General features: G+C 44.2%; 1 protein-coding gene across 1 annotated transcript in view; it reads right to left on the bottom strand.

Moving 5' to 3' along the window:
- SH2D4B (SH2 domain containing 4B) overlaps positions 1-5315 on the bottom strand; it is a 74814-nt gene extending 69499 nt beyond the window's left edge. The window contains exons 1-2 of the mRNA XM_026455773.1: positions 5159-5315; positions 3885-4032 (exon numbers count right to left, since the gene is read on the bottom strand). Coding sequence (XP_026311558.1) covers positions 3885-4032; positions 5159-5259 — 249 coding nt within the window. The 5' untranslated portion in view covers positions 5260-5315. The remainder of the gene's footprint in view (positions 1-3884; positions 4033-5158) is intronic.
- Positions 5316-12513: the final 7198 nt, after the last annotated feature.

Below are 12513 nucleotides of genomic sequence, written 5' to 3'. Positions count from 1 at the left end.
GCTCAGCCCCCATCTGGGGAAGAGGAAGGCCAGAAATTAGAGCAGGTGCTCTCATGGTTAGGAAAGAGATAAAAATAATTGCTTTTCTTCCCCAGCAGACTTAAATAATCATATGCAAAACCCAGCAACATAAACTAAGTATCTCTCCACTGTGAGTTGGATTTGAAATACTATCATGGAGTTATTGTTCATTTCAATAGGTGTGATAATGACTTTTGTGGCTGTGGAGGAAAATGTCCTTCTTCATAGGAGATGCATGCTGAACTTCTTAGGTTTTGATCAGGAATCTGCAAACTAAGGCTCCCAGGGCTGGAGTGCAGTGGCTCGGTCTCCACTCACTGCAACCTCTGCTTCCCGGGTTCAAGCAATTCTCCTGCCTCAGCCTCATGAGTAGCTGGGATTACAGGCCTGGCTAATTTTTGTATTTTTAGTATTTTGTATTTTTAGTAGTTTCACCATGTCAACTCCTGACCTCAAGTGATCCACCCGCCTCAGCCTCCCAAAGTGCTGGGATTACAGGTGTGAGCCACCATGCCCAGCCCACATCCTTTTGTTTCTATATTGTCGGTAGCTGCTATTGTGCTACAACAGCAGAGTTGAGTAGTTGTGTGACAGAGAGTTGGCTCCCAAAGCCTAAAATATTTACTATCTGGGCCTTTACAGAAAATAGTTTGCCAACCCCTGGGTTAGAGTATCATCATCCATGACTTCCATTAAAATTGTTTAGTAAAACAATAGCAACAACAAAGTGTATATGAGTGTGAGTATGTAAATATTCTCCATTTAAATTCACTAATTATTAACATTTTACCACATTTGTCCGAGAGAGAAGGCAAATGTGTTAAAATGTTAATATTGGTGAATTTAAACGGAGAATATGTGAGTATTCATTTTATTTTTTCTTTCAACTTTTCTTCATGTTTGAAATTTTAAAAAAATAAAATGTGTGGAGGGTAAATACTGTTTCCAAATACTGTTTTCCACATTATACTCCATTTAAAAAACTCACAAGAGGCCAGGCACGGTGGCTCATGCCTGTAATCCCAGCACTTTGGGAGGCCAAGGTAGGTTGATCACTTGGGGTCTGGGGTTCGAGACCAGCCTGACCAACATGGTGAAAGCCCATCTCTACTAAAGATACAAAAATTAACTGGGCATGATGGTGGGTGCCTGCAATCCCAGCTACTTGAGAGGCTGAGGCAGGAGAATCACTTGAACCTGGGAGGTGGAGGTTGCAGCAAGCCGAGATTGCACCACTGTACTCCAGCCTGGGCGACAAGGGCGAAACTCCATCTCAAACAAATTAATTAATTAATTAATAATAAAAACTCAGGAAAATCTGCTAAAAAATTTACAACTCATGGGAAAATAAAACAAGGAGAATAATAATACTCATGGTGGATCACTAGGGCCATCTGGCCAGACTCTCAGGTTCACTGAGGGTCTCAACCACAGGGGGTCTCAACCACAGGCTGTGGATCCAAATATATAACTAGCAAGTGCAATCGGTTTAAAAATAATGGGTACAATCTCATTCACAATAGCAACAACGAATATTAAACCTAAAGTTTAACTAAAAAAGAAACGTATAGCTAGGCGTGGTGGCTCACACCTATAATCCCAGCACTTTGGGAGGCCAAGGTAGGTGCTTGGCTTGAGCTCAGGAGTTCAAGACCAGCTGGGCAACATGGTGAAATCCTGTCTCTACAAAAAATACAAAAAATAGTTGAGTGTGATGGTGGTGCATGCCTGCAGTTCCAGCTACTTGGGAGACTGAGGTGAGAGGATCACTTTAGCCCAGACAGGGGTTACAGTGAGCTGAGATTGTGCCACTGCACTCCAGTCTGGGCAACAGAGTGAGACCCTATCTCAAAGAAAAATAGCATTTAAAGAAAATAAATTTTACCAAGGTCCAAAAAATGGAAGCATATAGGTATATAGATAAAAGTTATTGAAAAAGTTTGGGATTAGATGGTCAGCACCTTTAAAGGTGTTTTTAAAAATTAGCAAAGACAAAAAGAAGCTTTGAATAACATATCATACTTCTGAACAAGAAGGTTCAATGATTCAGTAGTGTAAAAATGTCTATTTTTCACAAAGACAGCTATAAATTGATGCAATTCTAATGAAAGTCACCGAGGTCTTTGCTGTTAAGAGGGTGGGAGATAATGACAAAATAATTCAAGTTTCCCTGGCAGGAAAAAAAGAAATGGGTGAGATTAGCCAAGGACATTTTGGAAATGAAGAGTAATGGTAGGGTTCTTACCTTAACAGATGTTAAAATTTATTTTAAAGCTACAATAATTAAACAATTAAGTCTGGCTCAGGAATAATAAATCAGAGAAGAAAAATCCACAAAAAGGCCCACAAGTAAGTAAAAAGTAAGAATCCAATCAAGGCAGCAAGTCAAATGAGAAGGGAAAAGACAGATTACATAATAAATAATATGGGAACTATTGGCTCACCATTTGGAAGAAAATAAAGTAAGAGCCCTCTATTACAACACCCTCCAAAGTGAAGGAAAACTAGTTGGAGAGAAATCAAATCAGGAAAGATATATAAACAATGTAGATTTTTAAAAGCTTGTGATGTCACAGATCCTCTAAGCATGAAGCAAATAATGAAAAAAAAAAAAAAACTAGACTGATAGATTTAGCCAATTAAAAGTTTAATCCTATGTACATCTGAAAATACTGAAACCAAATTTAAGAAAAAAACACACTGATGAAAATATTTGCAACATACATGATTTGAAAAGGCCAACGTTGGCCAGGCATGGTGGCTCATGCCTGTAATCCCAGCACTTTGGGAGGCTGAGGCAGGCAGATCACAAGGTCAGGAGTTCGAGAACAGCCTGGCCAACCTGGTGAAATCCCGTCTCTACTAAAAATACAAAAATTAGCCAGGCATGGTGGCACACGCCTGTGCTCCCAGTTACTCAGGAGGCTGAGGCAGAAGAATCACTTGAAACCGGGAGGCAGAGGTTGCAGTGAGCCAAGATTGTGCCATTGCACTCTAGCCTGGGCAACAAAGCGAGACTCCGTCTCAAAAAAAAAAAAGAAGAAAGAAAGAAAGAAAAGGCCAATGTCCTCACTATCTAATTAGTATGGGGGCAAAACAAAGTTTTAAAATTTTTTAAATGGGAAAATGCAATGAGTATATTGACAACTGCATGACTCTCTGCACACAGGTAACAACTCCATCAAACTCTGGCCATGGCTTCTAGCAGTATAAGGTCATGTCCCTAGGATGACTCTAGACCTCCATTAAAAAACTCAATGTTGACCGGGGCGTGGTGGCTCACACCTGTAATCAAGCACTTTGGGAGGCTGAGGTGGGTGGATCATGAGGTCAGGAGATCGAGACCATCCTGGCTAACACGGTGAAACCCCGTCTCTACTAAAAATACAAAAAATTAGCTGGGTGTGGTGGCGGGTGCCTGTAGTCCCAGCTACTGGGGAGGCTGAGGTGGGAGAATGGCGTGAACCTGGTAGGCGGAGCTTGCAGTGCTGCGAGTGGAGATCGGGCCACTGCACTCCAGCCTGCACGACAGAACGAGACGGAACAAGGCCTCATTTCTGGACCAGTGGCTTGGGATGCAAAAGTCCCCAGTTCTGATCCTGACTCTATCCCTAACCACTACTACCTGTGAACTTGGCCAAGTTTCTTCTGTCTGACCCTCAGTTTCCTCATCTGTAAAGTAAGAAGTGGATTGGCCCAAATGGTGTGTCAAGGTCCTTCCTGCTCAGACATGACAGATTTCTATTCTCATAAAACACCCAGTACCAACCAATGGCCAAGGATTGATCCAAACCAGAGGCCAGTCCCAGTGATCTCGGGGCTAATCAGTTGGCCGCACACAGGGGCCCTATGCGCTGGCCCACCTTGAATTCCTCCTGGATGCGTTCCTCCAAGACTTTGGCCGCCTTGCGGTCTTCCATCTCCACTTTCCACTTCTCCGCCAAGATCCGGGCTTTCTCGTTGGCCAGAGCATCCCGGAACTTCTTGGTGATCTCTGCCTCTTTCTGTCTCCTACCAAGAGAGCACCACAGGTATAAGCTTGTGTGAAAAACTGAAGGACCACATGACAATAGAACTTGAAATGAAAACAATGAGCAATTTTTCCTTGGTCTATCAGAATTCAATGTTGGCAAAGACGGGGAGAAACAGGCAGTCTCAAGCATGGGAGTGTAAATCAGCACAATTGTTCTGGAAGCCAGGAAAACTATGCTAGAAACCCCGTTTCCTAGATTTTCTACACTCACGCAAGTGTACAAGGATGCATGTACGTCAGGCATAGTAGTGCGTGCCTGTAATCCCAACATTTTGGGAGGCAGTGGCAGGAGGATCACTTGAAGCCAGTTCAAGCCCAGCCTGGGCAACATAGTGAGACACCATCTCTACTAAAAATTTTAAAAATTAGCCATGTCTGGTGGCATGCACCTGTGTCCCAGATACTCAGGAGGCTGAGGAGGGAGGATCACTTGAGCCCAGGAGATCAAGGTTGCAGTGAGCCTTGATCATGACACTGCACTCCAGCCTGGGAAACAAAGTGAGACCCTGTCTCAAAAAAAAAAAAAAACAAAAAAACAAAATGATAAATAAATAATAAATTTGTAAGTAAATAAAACAAAGATGCATGTAAAAGATGCTTGTCAGAGGATTTTTATAATATAAAAAATGGTAAACAATCCAAATGTCCATCAATAAGACCAGTAAGTTAGGTTTCTCATATCATATAATAAATACCTGTACCATATAGTAATCTTAAGTTGCATTTTGGATCTATAATTCAATTTGTCAAGGTGTGAATAAAACAATTTACAAAGCATGTATTAACTAAACATTCACTGTGGTTACCTTAGGGGGGTGGGTGTGAATTGTTCTTTATTTTGTATAGTTTTCAGTGTTGTTTACATGAGTTTAGAATTTCTCAATTAAAATACCATCATTAAGGCCAGGCGTGGTGGCTCACGCCTGTAATCCCAGCACTTGGGGAGGCCAAGGCGGGTGGATCACCTGAGGTCAGGAGTTTGAGACCAGCCTGGCCAACATGATGAAACTCTGTCTCTACTAAAAATACAAGAATTAGCTGTGTATGGGGCTAAGCATAGCTTCCATGCCCAGGCCCCACCCAACACCCCATAGCACCCCTCACCAGAGCTCCTCAGCTTCCCTCTGTGCCTGCAGCCGCGCCCTCTCTGCAATCAGCTCCTCAGAGATCGCTTCGTAGGGCTTGTCACCAGGGCCTTCTCCCATGATCCAGACCCAGACCTCGCCATCTGCCCCTAGGAGCCATTGGATGTGCTTGTCACTCGCTGCTTCACAATAGAAGGAAGAAGAAACAGGTTTGATTTCCAATCAGTAAGGAATGACCTAAGCTGCCAAGTGGTACACAACCATCACATCACGCTACAGAACACTGTCATCTACAAAAAGAATGCCAGTGAGACACTGGCCTGCTGGCAGCTCCACAACCATCTCCCACTCCCTATTCCTCTAGAGAGAAATGCAACAGCCACACCAGCCTGCAGGGGTGGGCATCCAAGACTGAGCTCTCTTTCTGTCTCCAGTAGAGAGAATGTACAGTGAAAAGGAGGCCGAGGATGACTAGCTCCAATTTACTCCTAACCTCCTGGCCCCGGCAGTGATATCTTTTAGGTTAACTGCTTTTGCTTACCTCCGCACATAGGCCGAGCGAACAATGGGAGGAATTTAGTGTATAGTTTAAAGCATGGATGATAATAGCCCCTCCCCAAAACGAAGCCCTCAGGAGACAAAGAGGGTGTACACACAAGTAACAATGTCATGTTAAAAATTTATAAGAGCATTGTGACCTGATTAAGGACAAAGAAGTTTACTGCTGCCACCCAGATGTCCATAGTCATTACTCACCCTTCCATCTCAACCCCCCACCTCTTCCCCCTTCCCTTAACATAAAAGAAACCCAAAATTCATATTAGCTTAGGAGGTTCTTTAGGACACTAGTTGCCATCTTCTCGGTGTGCTGGGTCTCCGAAATAAAGTTGCTTTCCTTGCCCCACACCTTGTCTCTCAACTTATTGGCTGTGTGTTGTGAGCAGTACAAGCTTTGGACTTTGCTACAAGAACATCAAGGGACATTGCAGCACTCTCTGAAGGAAGAAACTTGCGTCACTCCCTGGCCAAGGCAGTTAGGAGATAGTGGGCCCGCTCTGCACTCTCTCCTTCATGTCCACTGGCTAGAAACAAGGAATCAGGTGGTGGAGTGAGATGACGCAGCCTGGGGCCCTGAGTCTCCCTGGCCCACAAGAGACTGTAACACTAGCAAAAAATAAGCATGTGTTAAATTCAGCCACTGAGATTTCTCAGTTTGCCTATTGCAGCAGATTCCACTGATTACAGGACTAAAACGAAAATATATCCCAGAAGCAGGGTGCTGCTGAAACAGAAATATAAACTGTGTTACTGCCTTAGCAGTTGGGTGGTGAGCGATATTTAACAGGCTAGAGATCCATGTTATGCAGCAGCAAAACATTCAGTTAAAAAGCTAGACACTGTAACTTAAAAGGCAGACGCCACGCTTTCTGAACTTTTCATTCTAAGGGAGGAGGTTGAAAAATAGAACATGAGGAATAAGTGTTGGTTGCTAGTGACTGTGTTTGGCAAGATGTTAAGAGAAAGAAACGAATTCAAGAAAGAACTGAGTGCTTTGCAAGCTGAAATGAAAAGGGAATAGAGCAAATACAGAAATTTGAGATGTTGTAGGATTGGAAAAAGCATCTCATCATATAGCAGGACCCGCATTGCAAGAGATGGGATTTTTAAAGGTTTTGCATGACAGAGCACAGGAAAATTCTAAAGTGAATAAAGTGATGAAGAGCACACAGTACCTGCAGGTCAGGCTCTGTGAAGTTCTTGTGGTGACCACAAGGATGTGCTCCGTCCACCTTCAACCACAGGGAGCATCACTGACCAAGCCCCGCAACTCCCGTGCCCTTGTGTTTGCCCAAGGCCCTGCTTCCCAGAGGCTGCTCAGCCTTTTATTGAAGATGCCAGGCTCATTCCCAGGAGATGCCCATCTCCTTGCCGAAAGATCGCTTTCCCTGGACTGCACAACTCCCTACAACACCTCCACCCACTGTCCCTTGCCCTCTCCTTCACTCAAGGTCAAGCTTGCAATGACTCCTTCAGCCTCCTCCAGCTCCCCGCCCTTTTTCTCTCCCAGACATTTCCTTTAATAAAACCTTGCATGATGAATCCCATCCTGTCTCTACTCCTCGGAGAAACTAGACTGACACAGCCACATTAAGAATGTGATCTCTCATTGCACCACTGCACTCCAGCCTGGGCGACAGAGCGAGACTCTGTCTCAAAAAAAAAAACCAAAAAAGTGTGATCTCTCACACTTATTTTTAGAAAAAGCTTCAAGGAAGATGTCCTCCAGGTGAAACTGAGAGGCACAAAGGTGAAGGGGCAAAGGAAGAACGTCAAGTTGAGAAATATGTCTAGAAAAGAATTTTAGATGCCATTACTGGGACATGGAAGCAAACAGAAGCCACCTAAGTTTTTGAGCCTGGATTAAAAAATCTTTGGTTGGTCATGTCTTAAATGGCCCTTGGGCATCCAAGTCTGATGACCAGCAGGCAAGTTTCAAAGGCTTCACTGGTCTAGAGGGTATGATCCTCAACACTCACTTCAGAGGAGGCCAAGGGGAATTATAGACAAAAAGCCTCATCCAGGCCGGAGTCAATGTTCACTCAAGGAGTTATCTTCACTGCAAGGCAGGGAAACTTCATGGTCCTGACCTGTAGGACTTCAGAAATGCTATAGACTGGAGACTGTGACTTTCACGTTCTCCACTTCTCCAGGTGGCATTTCCTTAGTGGGTATTCTGACCCTGCTCCAGCACTGTGTACAGTGCCTTAGGGGTAACAGGTATTTAAATGATGTCTCCTCAGCACATTCAGACCTGATGGAGACGAGTGCAGAACCCCAAAGACAGTGGACTTTGAGCTGGATGCAGTGACGCTGGGACCTGAAGGCGTCCCCTGTAAGAGGTGGTGAGTGTATTTTAGATGCAGGAGAAGAATGAAATGTGTGGATGGCCAGAATGACAATTTAGGACAGTGACAATGCAAGTCCACCACCCCATGTCTCTTCCTCAGCCCACAGACGACTGACTACATTCCTCAGCTTCCCTTCAGTTCTGTGGGGCCACGTGATTGAATTCTAGTCTACGGAATGTCAGGGAAGGGATTTGTTGTGCCATTTTCAGGCTGACAGTTAGCAGCTGGTGTGCCTTTTCCACATTTTCACTCTTGTCCACCCAGCTGGAAATAAATGGTGGAATTTCAAGGAAAAAAGCAGCCTGATCCATGAGCCAATGTTTGAAAGCAAGTCACACGGAAGAAATACCCAACCCACATCAAACCGTGAAATAGTTAAATAATAAACCCTCATCATATTAATCTACTGAAATTTCAGGTTTTTCTGTATGCACATGGCAGCAGTAATTCTCCAGATATATATAGGAGTACATTGCTATTTTTAAGTATGTTACAAGCAATATGGTAGTAAAGAAACAGCGATTTAATTGTGACTGATAGAAACAGAGAGGTAATCACTACTTAGAATTATAAAACTTTCAAATTAATAGTGGGTAAAAACAAATGATAAGAGGATTACCAATCCTGCTAAGCAAGGGGAAAAGGTAAAGCAACAAAAAATGAGTAGCTATTACAGCAGATACTGCCAATTAACTACCCACCCTCCATGCTTGCCTCACCACAGAACCCCAAGTGGTTCAGGGAGCAGCAGAGATCCCCCATTCTTTTAGGAAAGGTAAGTTTTGACCCCAGCCTCAAAGGACAAATAATAATTGATCTGGCAGGGCACAGTGGCTCATGCCTGGAAACCCAGCACTTTGGGAGGCCAAAGTGGGCAGATCACCTAAGGTCAGGAGTTTGAGACCAGCTTGGCCAATATGATGAAACCCCATCTCTACTAAAACTACAAAAATTAGCTGGGCATGGTGGTGCATGCCTGTAATCCCAGCTACTTGGGAGGCTGAGATGGGAGAATCACTTCAACCTAGGAGGCAGAGGTTGCAGTGAGCCAAGATCATGCCACTGCACTCCGGCCTGGACGATAGAGTGAGACTCCATCTCAAAAAAAAAAAAAAAATCTTTTTTGATCTAATCCCATCAGGTAATATTATTCTCATTGGCAAGTGATTCATCTATGAGTGACAAGATGTCCCCATTTCTGACAAAGAAGATATAGGCAGATGTTCCAGTGAAGGGTTCTTCTTCTCCAAACAAATGGATAAGTCTTAGGAGAAACCTCTTCACTCTTCACTCTTTTGTTTGTTTGTTTGTTTTTGTTTTTTTTTTTTTTTTTGAGACGGAATCTGACTCTGTCGCCCAGGCTGGAGTACAGTGGCATGATCTTGGCTTACTGCAAGCTCTGCTTCCCGGGTTCATGCCATTCTCCTGCCTCAGCCTCCCGAGCAGCTGGGACTACAGGCGCCACTACCAGGCTGGGCTAATGTTTTTGTATTTTTAGTAGACACAGGGTTTCACCGTGTTAGCCAGGATGGTCTTGATCTCTTGACATCATGATCCATCCGTCTCGGCCTCCCAAAGTGCTAGGATTACAGGCATGAGCCACCGCGCCCGGCCCACTCTTCACTCTTTTACCCCACCTTCTTCTTCCTGCCAGTAATGAAGCAATGGTTCCTGGAGCCCCTGGAAAACTTTTGGAAGATCACCAAGTATCCCTGAGGATAAAAGCAACATGCTAAGGATAGGGAGGCAAAAGATAGAAGGGAAGGGATACTTGGTGATCTTATCGAGCAGCTAAACTAATATTACCCATTGCAGCACATCTCATCTCCAGATTTCTTGTCATCTGAGAAAAATAAGGAACTTTAAGAAATAAAGTTCTTCAGCTGGGCGTGGTAGTGCATGCCTCTAGTCCCAGCTAGTAGGGAGGGTGAAGCAGGAAGATGCCCTGAGCCCAGGAGCTGGAGACTGCAGTGAGCTGTAATTGCACCACTGCACTCACTCCAGCCTGGTTAAGAGGGCAAGAACATGTCTCTTTAAAAGAAAAAAAAAAAGGAAAAGAAATAAAGTTCTTCATGGAGATAGAGGATAGAATGATGATTACCAGAGGCTGGGAAGGGTAGTGGGGCTGGTTAATGGGTACAAAAATATAGTTAGATGGTGTGAAAGTGAACTAAAAATGGTCTGAGAAGGACTCTGTTGCTCTCTATTTGAGTCCTTGTGGACGAACCATAACCTAACTTAATAGGTATACAAGATTGAAACCCTAACTTAAGAGTATGACCCTGTAACAACAGGGGAGTCATGGCCAATCCCAGCAGCCATACTTCAGCCACTCATAGACTGCTGAGTGTTCAAACTGTGCTCAAATAAGGCAAACGTCAACCTGTGACCAGTCCACCTGTTTCTGCACCTCACTTCCAATTTCCCTTTTTTTGTCTATAAATTTGTTCTGACCATGAGACATCCCTGGAGTCTCTCTATATTTGCTGTGATTCTGAGTGCTGCCCAATTGGCAAATCATTCATTCCTCAATTAAATTCCTTTAATTTAATTCAGCTGAAGTTTTCCTTTTAACAACAGAACGAATGTTTTTGGTTTAAGACACAAAATTAATGGTTATGTTACTGAAATGGAGAACATGGGGAAAAGAGGCTGGAGAGATCAATATTCTGTTTTGGCCAAATTAAGTGTGACATGCTTATTAGACATTCAACAGGCAGTTGAATAAAATAGGATTCAGGGGAAAGGATGGGACTAAGAAATAAACTTTTTGAGTCATCAGTGTACAGATGATATTTAAAGCCAAGGAAATGGATGGGATCTGCTAGAGAGTGAGAAGTGGTAGAAAACAGAAGACGCCCAAGGACATTGTCCCAGGAGAGACACTCCAATACTTAAAGAGGAGGAAGACCCAAAGGAGATCTGGAGAGAGAGGCCTGTGAGGCAGGAGAACAAACTGTGAGTGCAGTATCCCAAGCCAGGTGCAGAAACAATTTCAGGAAGCAAGAAGAAAGGAAACTTGCAAGTGCAGCTAATGGGTAGATGAGGTAAGGGCTGAGAATTGGACACTGGATTCAGCAACATGGAGGTCACTGGTGATCCTGACATGAGTGGTTTCCTAAGCCTGTGAAAAAGAAGACTTGGAAACATGAAAACATTTAGAGAAAGATATAAAAGCATATCATTATAACTTTGGGGAAGGGAAGAATTTGTTCTATAAGACATGAAAAGAATAAGCTGCAAGATACAATGTTGATAAATTTGAACACATTAAAGTTTAAAATTTCTACACATAAAAAACACATCATAAAGACAATTAAAAATCAAAACACCAAGGGAGGGGCACCAAGATAGCTAAATAGGAACAGCTCCAGCCTCCAGCTCCCAGCGTGAGCGACACAGAAGACGGTTGATTTCTGCATTTCCAACTGAGGTACCAGGTTCATCTCACTGGGGCGTGCCAGACAGTCAGTGCAGGACAGTGGGTGCAGCCCAATGAGTGAGAGCTGAAGCAGGGCGAGGCATCACCTCACCCGGGAAGTGCAAGGGGGAAGAGAATTACTCTTCCTAGCCAAGGGAAACCATGACACACAACACCTGGAAAATCGGGTCACTCCCAACCTAACACTGATCAAGGGTCTTAGCAAATGGCACGCCAGGAGATTATATCCCATGCCTGGCTCAGAGGGTCCCACGCCCACAGAGCCTCCCTCATTGCTAGCACAGCAGTCTGAGATCTAACTGCAAGGCAGCAGCGAGGCTGGGAGAGGGGCGCCCGCCATTGCTGAGGCTTAAGTAGGTAAACAAAGCTGCCAGGAAGTCTGAACCAGGTGGAGCCCACCATGGCGCAAGGAGGCCTGCCTCCCTCTGTAGACTCCACCTCTGGGGACAGGGCATAGCTAAACAAAAAGCAGCAGAAACCTCTGCAGATGTAAATGTCCCCATTTGACAGCTTTGAAGAGAGTAGTGATTCTCCCAGCACAGAGGTTGAGATCTGAGAACGGACAGACTGCCTGCTCAAGTGGGTCCCTGACCCCCCAGTAGCCTAACTGGGAGAGCCTAACTGGGAGTAGCTTAACTGGAGTGGATCTCAAGCAAATTCCAACAGACCTGCAGCTGAGGGCCCTGACTGTTAGAAAGAAAACTAACAAACAGAAAGGACATCCACACCAAAATCCCATCTGTACATCACCATCATCAAAGACCAAAGGTAGATAAAACCACAAAGATGGGGAAAAAGCAGTGCAGAAAAGCTCAAAATTCAAAAAATCAGAGCGCCTCTCCCCCTCCAAAGGAACGCAGCTTCTCGCCAGCAATGGAACAAAGCTGGATGGAGAATGACTTTGATGAGTTAAGAGAAGAAGGCTTCAGTCGATCAAACTTCTCAGAGCTAAAGGAGGAACGACGAACCCAGCACAAAGAAGCTAAAAACCTTGAAAAAAGATTTGACGAATGGATAACTAGA

Source organism: Piliocolobus tephrosceles, chromosome 9 (genome assembly GCF_002776525.5).
Source record: "Piliocolobus tephrosceles isolate RC106 chromosome 9, ASM277652v3, whole genome shotgun sequence".
In the NCBI taxonomy this organism is placed as follows: domain Eukaryota; kingdom Metazoa; phylum Chordata; class Mammalia; order Primates; family Cercopithecidae; genus Piliocolobus; species Piliocolobus tephrosceles.
This window is presented reverse-complemented; position numbering and strand designations above follow the sequence as displayed.